We start from the raw sequence: 12,371 nt of genomic DNA, 5'->3' as shown, positions 1-12,371 counted from the left end.
TGTTCATTTAGTATCATCCATCCAGACACACGAAATGAAAGATGCCATTTTTGGACAAAACAAAAGGCGACACAAAAGAGAACGCTGCATGGTCAACATGATTGCTTTCATTTTTCTTTTGTTTTGGGCCGCGTTACAATAAGCAGGTACTGACAGAGGGCTGCTTTCCCATTACAACTGATGTGTATCAATGGGTATTAATAATAATATTAATATTAATATAACAATAGTTACTTTGTGACCCTAAGCTGGGTCTGAGAGAGGTCTGCTTCCCCATGACAGCTGAAGTGTGCCAACGGGCGTTAATAATGATATTAATAATTTTAATATTAATAACATATACCTCACAACCTCTGAGGATGCCTGCCATAGATGTGGGCAAAACATCAGGTGAGAATACTTCTGTAACATGGCCATACAGCCCGGAAAACACACAACAACCCTGTTAATAACAGTAGTTACTCTGGGACCCTAAGCTGGGTCTGAGAGAGGGCTGCTTCCCCATGACAGCTGATGTGTGCAAATGGGTGTTAATAATAATAATAATATTAATAACAATAATACTCTGGGGAAGATCAAAACTTTTTAAACATTGGTGGGCTAAAGGGGGTCAAAATGCCCTCTGTGTGTGGTGATTTTCACTATTCTAGCCCAAAACCCAAGTGGGGGGGGGAGGCTCAGAAGCCCTCCCATTGCCACCAATGGTCCGAAAAATGTCGGGTTTTTTGTGAGATGAAAATTCTATTTGTATAGGTGCCCCATTTTTGGAAATGGGGACAAATACAAAACTGATACAAAATGAATGAAACGAAACAAAACGAACAGCGATTCCATACAAATGCACACCACTAGTCTTTACCTTTACCTAATAAGTCTTTTACCAGTGTATTCATTATTCTTACACTTTTTCATAATGTTTACCAGTATTTGCCTGTTCAGCATCATTCACATTTAAACAGTTATACCTTCACAAAAATTATACAACTATATATTCACAAAATTATAACAGCTATATCCGGAAATATAAGAATTACTCTACACTTACACTTGACTTAACATATAGTGTGCACTTGTGATAAATTATGGCTTGAAGGCAGGAGTGGTAAACATGTGCTCAGTGGCTCCCAAGGACACCTCCCCCTCCTCCCCCCGAACTGAATTTATTTGCTTTTGTTGATGATATTGTGTCTTTGATCACAGCTGGACACAAGGAAACCCAGCAGGTAGTGTGCAAAGAGTTTCACATAATGTTTTCATTAATTAAATTTACTAATAAAATGTTTGTTACCTGTTTGTTCTGTATACCACTGAACTTTGATTCCAAGCTGTGTAGAATTAACTCTGCTTGATGCCAACACAGGTATGTGTATTTTGTCAGGGAACAGAAAACACTCAGGCATACTTCCTTCAACGCTGTATTCAATATGTTTTCCAGAGAAATTAAGAGAGTTTGAGAGAACATCTTTCTGTAAAAGAATGGGAAGGTTTTCTTTAATTTGTGCAATTGTAAAAAAAAAGCTCATCTGCTTTTAGATACAAAACTCCAAAGAAAGCATTAAAAATATAATTCATGGAGTTAGAATTGTGTGCCAAATATTATCATTCCAATTACTGTTTGATCCACATGCCAATACTTAACTGACCATATGTGGAACTCCTAACTTAAAGTTTGGGCGACACTTCTATGGAAGACATGCGCGGAAAATGGGATTTCTACTTTAACTCAATAACAGGTATATGAGTAACTATCCTTTTCAGTTGTGCAAGAACAGTTGGATCTACCTTCAACAGTTAAATTGCTGTACAATACAACCCTCATATCCAAAACCTGCATGGATACCTGAAACCATGGATAATAGCACGCCCTGTATTTTGACTATACTTGGATTGAAAGTATGCCAGGATTTTTTTCTGCATGTTCTGTACAGAAAATTTACTGAAAAAAATGCTGTTTTCTACACAAAAAGTATCTCATGGGCATTTGTATAAAATACATCCCAAACTGCAAAAAGTCTTCAAAAGTGGACAGTATACAAAAAATCTCACATTGAGAAGAAAATTGCTAAAATTATAGTTTCTTTTCAAAAATGTAGTGAAGAATTGCATCTCTAGTAATATATGCTTTGACATTAGTGTCCATTTATCTTCTTTGCTCTCTAGACAAGACAAACAGGACAATCTCTATGAAGAGGATAAATGTATACAAATCTGACATGAGAAACTCCAGAAATCAGAGGGTGAGCATTTCAATCTTCTGCTCATAAAAAAATCAAAGGAAGATTATACAGGAAAAATTGTTGAACTGGAAAATATTCATAAATTCCAACCCATTACCAAAAGTACGAACAGAGACTAAGGTGCCATATCATACCTGTTACAAAAGAACATATTTTTCTCTTATTTCAAAGGTTTTTATTGTTTTCTCACTTCAAAACCAACACATTAGCCTCTTTTTAAAAAACCTTTATCCTCTGAGACAACGCTTTGGGGATATATGGCCTTGAATATTTCTGTATCCTATTACATTCTGTCCCACCTATACAACTGTGCAACCATGCTGAAATAGTTATGTTTTTAAAATTACTCTATCCGTGCATCTGGCAAAGTAGACCGAAATTCACAAAACCCCATGCTGCATTAAATCCGTTAGATAATTCATTTCAATTCCTTCACCCCTTGACCTTGTTCATCTTTTATATTTTGAACAGATAGTATTGTCACCTCAACTCTTGAAAATCCTAAAGCTGCAACTGCAACCCGAACACTACTGCTCTCAAGTGTCCCTGTGACCTTTCTTCGCTCATACTCCAAAGTAGACATCTGTTGTTGTGCTGCAATAGCCAGAGCCTTCTCCCTGGCTTTATTGATTAGAGGGACCTTCAGCTTTTCCTGAAGTACATCAGTAAGGCAGCATTTCAGATAAAGAATGGGCTCCTCTTCACTTTGGCCTGCAATGAAGAAAGCCATTTGTCAGCTCCCCCTTTGCAATACTATTCAAAATGAAAAGATGATTAATTGAGAAGGTAATGCCATATTTCAGATTTCCCAATGAACTTCTCTGTGGCTGGATAAGTATGTGATAGAACACAAACCAGTCAAGAGTGAGATTTTATTGGGCAGGTTTATCATTGGGTGACAGACTAAAATGGTAGGACATAGACCTGGATGAGATCTGAAAGGCATATAAACATAGAAGAGCATATCGGAAAGACCAGACTTTTCTTAGATCATGCATGAAGATATCTTTTTTTTTAACATTGCTGCCATTGGAGCTAAAGTGGGCTGGAAAAAAGAGAAAATGAGCAAGTAGATTATTTGTGGATTAGGTAATGTATTTTATTGTGTTTGTTTGCTCCAGAGTTATTGGGTAGCTCCATGGTACTATACAATATTGTATGGTCTTAGATATAAATTTATAGAAAGAAATGGAATTTGTCATATACTTTTAGTTCTCAATGCATGAGATATTCTTTAGGGTGAGAGAAGAATAATATGCTCTGAAGACAGTAACCGTTTAATAAATATTATGTATTGGAATCATGCAGGCAATATTAGCTCTAGATGTATTTGATATGTTTCCTGAAGCTGGTATCAGAAGGGTGCCAGCTCTGATGTAAGAATTATCACCAGGGTATGCCAATTGGCTGTTGCACACAGTTGGTAAGAACTGTTGAGACTGTAGCTGTATATGGAAGTACATTATAGTTTTATGTGAAAGAGCGTATAAGAGAGTGATTTGGCTTTTTGTTTCCACAAGACAGGGAATTAATGCTTGAAGGACATAGTTTAATATGAGGACCCACATGTTTATATATAACCTCCCGCTCAGCCCTTTTCCTCAAGTCTCTCCTTACAGGTGGCTCTTCCAATAAGCCCAGCAGGATTGCAGTACTGCTGTTTAATTCTAGGTTGGATTTTGTGCACCCATCACTTGATCAATAATGAAGCAGCAAAGCTGATATGTTTTAAGACTTGGACAGCCCAACTGGAAAAGATAGATCTGATCAGGTATGTGGGATAGCATTTTTGTAATACAAGAAAATCATAAGTATCAGTAAGTTAGTAAATGTCTTGCAAATTTATTCAGCAGCAAGGCTTCTGTGCATTTAACAGCTAAAATTAAACTTTTCATAGCCTAGAAATAAATGGAATGCATATACCTAATCTATTAAATTTCCTCATGTCATACTTCTACTAAGGTATGGAGGGAAGTTATCAATCTGAATTTCCATTTCTTTTACAGTCTGCCATTATGCAGAAAAACACTGGGGCAAGCAAACTGATTTTCAAACTACCATTTAAAGCAGGTAGCTAACACACAAAAAGATGAACTACAATTCTATTAAAACTGTATAAGTGTTTTCCCTTTATTTCCCTCTCTTTTAAATGTTAATGCTAGAAACAGATCTTATTTTTCACTTCTTCATATGACAGGAATTTTAAAAAATTGCCAAAGGAAGCCAGACGTCTTGAAATAAATTTCACAAGCCATGAACATGTCAAAATATTTTTCTATGGTTTAAACATATTATAAAAAAAAATAATATGAGGGCATGGCTGGTGATTTGTGCATGGCATAAACAGACCCAATACCCAATGTATATGTAAATGTGTAGTCAGAAAAACTCATTTCCAGAATTGCAGTTCAAATTGCTGGCTGTGTTCAGAAGCACCACATGAGAACAAATACCGAGTACATAAAATGGAATGCAATTAAACAGAAAGGGGTCAAGTGAACTGCTAAAAGGTTTTAAATGTCTAATTGTCAATGTGGTATATCTCTGACCCACTGGTAATAAAGAATTGTAGCTAGATTTCTCTTTAACACTATTATGTCACTATGTGTCCTGTACTGGAGATGCCTAGGGACACACGGTCTCCATAAGCATCAAATCCTTGGTGAGAGCGCTGTTTGGCACTCATTAAATGGACATGCAGAAGTATATTTGAATCGTAACCCATGAAAGAAAGGTCACTTGAGCAATAACTACAGGAAATTTCCTATATATCCATGCAAGGTGAATGAAAGCTCTGCAAGCCATTATCTTCAGGAATTACAATTACCTTTCTTTCTCTTTTAACTACCTGTGGATTGCCAGCTTGTGGTCATTATCAACCAGCAATACATTCTTATGGCAGCATGGCTAGAGGATACTAATTGTACAAAGGCTGCAAATTTGATCTTTATACACCAAATTAAATAAGTAAAATTACATAACTATTTTGAAAATAGCCACTTTAAAAACAGCTAAACAGCTTGCAAGTACTGAAACATTTTTAGGAATTGCTGCTTTGTACCTTCAAGGGTACATCTGCTCATTTCTGACCAGTTACTTACTTACTTACTTTACTTAGGCAATCCCTCGTAGTTTGAGGATGATGGTCCTCCATTTCTTAGAAGACTCCTGTGCGTGATTTTTTTTAATGTGTGGAGGTCGGTGCATGGCTGGTCAACACACAGTCTTCACAGAGTGAGGTTCCAGCAGTGGTGTGATTAACACAACGAGAGTGGCTTCTCGGTCTGTTGCAGCCTTCTTCCGCCTTCACAGCCATTGTAACATGTACCATGTTATCCTCCGCCTGCTCTGCCGTTGCGGTCTTTGGGTCTTCAGATTGTTCTTGGTCTGGATCCTCCCCTGTGGCCACTTCTGGGAATGTGTGACTCCCGTGGTTGTGCCCACAGGTTCACTGGAACACGCAAACACTCTGACCACGTCAAGGTGACAATCCATCGAGGAGTTACCAAACTATAACTATGTATATCGAAAATCCATACTGGAAATTTAGAAACATTTACTTGAAACAGTGGTAATGCAAGCAAAATCACAATGCTATGCTGAGAATCATAGAATCATAGAATCATAGAATAGTAGAGTTGGAAGAGACCACATGGGCCATCCAGTCCAACCCCCTGCTAAGAAGCAGGAAATCGCATTCAAAGCACCCCCGACAGATGGCCATCCAGCCTCTGCTTAAAAGCCTCCAAAGAAGGAGCCTCCACCACGGCCCCGGGGAGAGAGTTCCACTGTCGAACAGCTCTCACAGTGAGGAAGTTCTTCCTGATGTTCAGGTGGAATCTCCTTTCCTGTAGTTTGAAGCCATTGTTCCGTGTCCTAGTCTGCAGGGCAGCAGAAAACAAACTTGCTCCCTCCTCCCTATGACTTCCCTTCACGTATTTGTACATGGCTATCATGTCTCCTCTCAGCCTTCTCTTCTGCAGGCTAAACATGCCCAGCTCTTTAAGCCGCTCCTCATAGGGCTTGTTCTCCAGACCCTTAATCATTTTAGTCGCCCTCCTCTGGACGCTTTCCAGCTTGTCAACATCTCCCTTCAACTGTGGTGCCCAAAATTGGACACAGTATTCCAGGTGTGGTCTGACCAAGCAGAATAGAGGGGGAGCATGACTTCCCTGGATCTAGACGCTATTCCCCTATTGATGCAGGCCAGAATCCCACTGGCTTTTTTAGCAGCCGCATCACATTGTTGGCTCATGTTTAACTTGTTGTCCACAAGGACTCCAAGGTCTTTTTCGCACACACTGCTGTCAAGCCAGGCGTCCCCCATTCTGTATCTTTGATTTCCATTTTTTCTGCCGAAGTGAAGTATCTTGCATTTGTCCCTGTTGAACTTCATTTTGTTAGTTTTGGCCCATCTCTCTAGTCTGTCAAGATCGTTTTGAATTCTGCTCCTGTCTTCTGGAGTGTTAGCTATCCCTCCCAGTTTTGTGTCGTCTGCAAACTTGATGATCGTGCCTTCTAACCCTTCGTCTATGTCATTAATAAAGATGTTGAACAGAACCGGGCCCAGGACGGAGCCCTGCGGCACTCCACTTGTCACTTCTTTCCATGATGAAGATGACGCATTGGTGAGCACCCTTTGGGTTCGTTTGCTTAGCCAATTACAGATCCACCTAACCGTAGTTTTGTCTAGCCCACATTTTACTAGTTTGTTTGCCAGAAGGTCGTGGGGGACTTTGTCGAAGGCCTTACTGAAATCCAGGTACGCTACATCCACAGCATTCCCTGTATCGACCCAACTCGTAACTCTATCGAAAAAAGAGATCAGATTAGTCTGGCATGACTTGTTTTTGGTAAATCCGTGTTGACTATTAGCAATGACCGCATTTGTTTCTAAGTGTTCGCAGACCACTTCCTTAATGATCTTTTCCAGAATTTTGCCTGGTATTGATGTGAGGCTGACTGGACGGTAATTGTTTGGGTCGTTCTTTTTTCCCTTCTTGAAGATAGGGACCACATTCGCCCTCCTCCAATCTGCTGGGACTTCTCCCGTTCTCCAAGAACTCTCGAAGATAATTGCCAGTGGTTCTGAAATAACTTCCGCTAGTTCCTTCAGTACTCTTGGATGTAGCTGATCTGGCCCTGGCGACTTGAATTCGTTTAGAGTGGCCAGGTGTTCCTGGACAACTTGTTTCTCTATTTGGGGTTGGATTTCCCCCAATCCTTCGTCCATTCCATGTTGCTGAGGTTGAAGATGGCTTTCTTTTTGTGAGAAGACCGAGGCAAAGAAGGCATTAAGTAGTTCTGCCTTTTCCCTGTCCCCTGTCGCCATCACCCCATCTTCTCCTTGCAATGGCCCTATCGCCTCCTTTTTCTTCCTTTTTCTACCAACGTAAGCAAAAAAGCCTTTTTTGTTGTTTTTTATGTCCCTGGCAAGCCTGAGCTAATTTTGCGCTTTAGCCTTGCGAACCTTTTCCCTACAGGTGTTGGCTATACGTTTGAATTCTTCTTTGGTGATTTCTCCCCTTTTCCACTTCTTGTGCATGTCACTTTTGAGCTTTAGCTCAGTTAGAAGTTCTTTGGACATCCATTCTGGCTTCTTTGCACTTGTCTTATTTTTCTTCTTTGTTGGCACTGTTTGCACTTGCGCCTTGAGTATTTCACTTTTGAAAAACTCCCATCCATCCTTAACTCCCTTGTTTTTTAATATCGGCGTCCACGGAATGCCGCTCAGTAATTCCTTCATTTTTTGGAAGTCAGCTCTCTTAAAGTCCAGAATGCGTGTTTGACTTGTCTTAGTTTCAGCATTCCTTTGTATTGCAAACTGCAGGAGCACATGGTCACTTGCCCCTAAGGATCCAACCACTTCAACTGTATTGATCAGGTCTTCCACATTTGTTAAGATTAGATCAAGAGTTGCTGATCCCCTTGTTGCCTCTTCTACCTTCTGGACCATAAAATTAACTGCAAGGCAAGTGAGGAATTTGTTGGACTTTGTACTCTTGGCTGAGTTTGTTTTCCAGCAGATATCGGGATAATTGAAATCGCCCATGACTACTATATCTCTTCTTTGTGCCTGTTTGGTCAGCTGTTGACAGAAGGCTTCATCAAGTCCTTCATCCTGACTCGGAGGTCTGTAGTAGACACCCACGACAAGATCTTTTTGAGTCCCGGTTCCCTTGATTCTTATCCAGATGCTTTCAAGCTGGTTTCCCGGATTACAGTCTTGCATTTCTTCTGCAACGTAACTGTTTTTGACATATAAAGCTACTCCCCCTCCTCTCCCCTTTGTTCTATTTCTGTGAAAGAGGTTATAGCCCTCAATGGTTAAATTCCAGTGATGGGAGTCATCCCACCAGGTTTCAGTGATGCCTATGACATCGTATGTGTGGTGCTGTGCTAGGAGTTGGAGAAACTAAGACTGATTTATATCTAAAAAGAAAAATAGTCCCTGATATTTGTACCAGAGTACATGCAAGCAATACAAAAATTATAATCTGGATCAAAACATTTGTCTACCATTTGCTCAAAAAACTAAACAATTGTATTAATATATATCATGTGATCACTAATTATTTAAAAATAGTTTATTTCTTTCTATAGTTACTGCACCTAAGGTTGAATGCTCTGCCAAAACAATTTGCTCCACACCCCCTGCATTCTTCCACTTTACCTTCTAACATATTTTTAATGCAGAGAACATTTGGGCTGTCCATTTGAACCAAGCTTGAGGGCAATGGTAAGCCACATGTTCCTTCAACCAGGTACACAAATTCCCCAATCTGAAAGAGAAAACATATGCATTTCAGTTCTGAAAGCAGAACAAATTAGAATGCTCACAGATTACAAAGAAAAATTCACTGAGGCCCCTTCCACACAACTGAATAAAATCCCACATTATCTGCTTTGAAGTGGAATATATGGCAGTGTGGACTCAGATAACCTAGTTCATGGGAGATATTGTAGGACTTTCTGCCTTGATATTCTGGGTGACATGGCTGTGTGGAAAGTCCCTGAGAGTCCACTTGCATTAATGCTTCATGTTTTTATTTGAAAGCCTCTTAAATAAACCAAAATATAGACACTAGAACGTCATGGGATCAACCAACAAAAATGTGGCTTCTGATTATCCAGACATTGCATTGAGGCACAGAATGATCTAGGAAGCATTTTTTATTTCTCATTACATTGTTTTGCTATGCTTTTTTCAGTGTGTACATAATAGCCAAAAACATCAAGGACAAAAAAACCATTTGATTTGTCAGACAGATTTTCACTCATGATACATTTTTTATTCACTGGAGTCAGAAAAGGTAGAACTTACTGTGTGATATTTTACACACACAAAGACAGAGAAGTTTTAAAATATCTTCTACAGTGGAAGCCCACACTAGACCTCCAATAGCTGCTAATTTAAAGCAATATTTCTGTCTCTATGAGGACAATCTGGTCCTATTCATTAACTGTGAAATGCAGGTTCCGTCAGTAGACCTTGACAATTTATGGTTATACCTGGAGGCAAACCTGACATCTGTACATGAAGGTCAAAGTATGTCAGATAACAACACCACGTTCTTCATCATAGATTATTTGCACATACAGTAAAAGTAAATTTCAAAAAGGTTGTACTTTTCCATTTAGATTCTTATGAAACAGAATCTTTTAAGAACCTTGTGATCTAAACAATAATAATATAATAATAATTTTATTTTTATACCCCACCCCATCTCCCCGGAGGGACTCGGGGCGGCTTACATGGGGCCAAGCTCAGTCATCAACAATATAAAAACAAAGCAATAAAACAGATCAAACAACAATAAAACAAGTCATAAAAAATCACATACAAAAACATAATGATAAAATCTTGGATTAGATCCAGAGGAAACTAGGCCAAAAGTGCTAGTTATGTCGATATCATCAGGGAGGGGTGGTTATCCAAATTGTCATAGTCATCAAAGTGCTAGGGAAGGCGTGCAAGTACTTTATTACAGATACAGAGAGAGAGAGGGGGGGGGGAAGGGAGGGAGGAGGGGATAAAATCTGCTGCTTCCTTTCTCAGAAAATGCCCCATTACTGCATAATAAAATCCCCACATAAAATAGAATTATAGCACAATCCTACAAATGCTGACTCGGAGACAGCCACACTGATTTCCTTGGTGCTTCCGGATAAATAGATATAAAACAGCAACTATGAATTAATCATTTCAAAAGACAGCAGCAGATCAGTTCACATGATTTTGCAGATGTCAACCTAGCTGTTATCATACTGGTCCAGAATGGGTTATGTTTTAAAAATTACCTGCTGATTGACCAAAATTATGGCACAGTAACGTTTTCCCAAATTAAAAGGAAGGTAGTGAAGGTCAAGGATTGTAGAACTCTCTTTGCCCAATAATATTATGTCTTCGGGGCTGAAGAACTCTTGTAAGCAGTTAACTCCATTACCTGTTAAAATATGAATTACAGGTCCACATACAGTATCAAAGCCAAGAAATATATCTGTTCCAGTAAAGAAATATTGCTAGCTACAACTCTACAATTGCAAATGTTTGGTAACAATAATATCTTATGCTTTTAATCCCTAGCCTACAAAATGAAATTGAATTATTGCTATGAAAAACTACATGACTGAATCTTTTAATTCATGTTTGCCATTTTTATTATCCAATTTTAACAAAAGAGACCTCTGAACTATGATTAAGTTCAGAAAGCAGCTTATAGTAGATCAGTAGCTGAAAGTTGGGAAGGCAGAGATAGTGAGTACTCTTTCATAGACAGAAAAGTAAAGTTTTCAGGATTCCTTTGAATCATTTAGAAATCAGGTTGAAATTATCCTCTCTATTGTAATAATTCATATATGAGCATCCCTAATCCAAAATGCTTGGAACTCAAAATGGGTTTCCTCCCACAGAATTTAGGATATTTGTGTTCACATATACATATATAATGAGATATCTTGGAGATGGGATGCAAGTCTAAACATGAAATTCGTTTATGATACATATATACAGGCGGTCCCCAACTTACAAAAATCTGACTTAAAAAACGACTCATAGTTAAGAATGGGAATGAGGCAGCAGGAAGTGAAAGACGTATATCCCTAGGAAGGAAATTCATGGCTGAAATAATTATCATGGAAAAAAGGTGTTTCCACTGAAGCTTTATCACCAGTCAATGTTTCCACAACGAGCCAAATTTTTCAAAATCCAATAATCACAGGGACAGAAAGTGAGGTGAAATCTTCTGAACAGGGGCACAGACAGCAAAAGAAATACTACAGGGTATTCACCCTTTCCTATGCTATCCAAAGCTATGATTGATAGATAGATAGATAGATAGATAGATAGATAGATAGATAGATAGATAGATGGGCGGGCGGGCGGGCGGGCGGGCAGGCAGGAAGGCAGGCAGGCAGGCAGGCAGGCAGATAGATATGTCTGGAGTTTTTAAAAATGTACCTGTTACAACTTACACACAAATTCAACTTAAGAACAAACTTATAGAGCCTATCTTGCTCATAACTTGGGGACTGCCTGTACCTTATACACATAGTCTGAAAGTAATTTTATACATCAAATTTTAAATAATTTTGTGCATGAAACAAAGTTTGCATATAGTGAACTGATGGGCTAATCAATAAAATGTACTACTACAGTGAACCATTAGAAACCAAAGATGAAACTATCTCAGCCATTCATGTGGACAATTTTTGTTTTTGGGGGGTATTTGGGAATTCTGGATAAGAGATGCTCAACTGTATATAACTATCTATATATATAAAAGGCTTTTGGCATCGTGGCGATGCACAGAACAACAAAACCCAACATCCCCCAAACTCTAAAATTACCCACACAATCCATCATCCCCGCCTCCAGTAAGATACAATATAATCAAACAAAAAACACAATCACAACACCAAAAAAACACAACAGGCGATATGCGCATGCGTACAAACACAATCCTCCCAACTCTTCCCGCGCGCATGCACGCACACACAGAACCGTCCCTCCTCCCTCACCCTCTTGCGCCGCCTCCACCGCCAAAGCCGGGGACTCGGCAGGAGAAGGCACACCTCCGCCTCACGAGGCTGAGCTCCCCATCCTTGAATTGGGAGTTCCACTCCAAAACACCC

At 39.2% G+C, this 12,371-nt stretch overlaps 1 protein-coding gene across 8 annotated transcripts in view; it reads right to left on the bottom strand.

The window, feature by feature from the left end:
- The window catches only part of cfap47 (cilia and flagella associated protein 47), a 411,656-nt gene that overhangs the window by 202,727 nt on the left and 196,558 nt on the right, over nucleotides 1–12,371 (bottom strand). For all 8 annotated transcript variants that reach the window (XM_003218926.3, XM_062977173.1, XM_062977171.1 and 5 more), the window contains 4 exons: nucleotides 10,539–10,684; nucleotides 8,911–9,019; nucleotides 2,722–2,948; nucleotides 1,289–1,466 (listed from right to left, as the gene is read on the bottom strand). In XM_003218926.3, coding sequence (XP_003218974.3) covers nucleotides 1,289–1,466; nucleotides 2,722–2,948; nucleotides 8,911–9,019; nucleotides 10,539–10,684 — 660 coding nt within the window. The remainder of the gene's footprint in view (nucleotides 1–1,288; nucleotides 1,467–2,721; nucleotides 2,949–8,910; nucleotides 9,020–10,538; nucleotides 10,685–12,371) is intronic.

This window comes from Anolis carolinensis, chromosome 3 (genome assembly GCF_035594765.1).
Source record: "Anolis carolinensis isolate JA03-04 chromosome 3, rAnoCar3.1.pri, whole genome shotgun sequence".
Taxonomy (NCBI): domain Eukaryota; kingdom Metazoa; phylum Chordata; class Lepidosauria; order Squamata; family Dactyloidae; genus Anolis; species Anolis carolinensis.
This window is presented reverse-complemented; position numbering and strand designations above follow the sequence as displayed.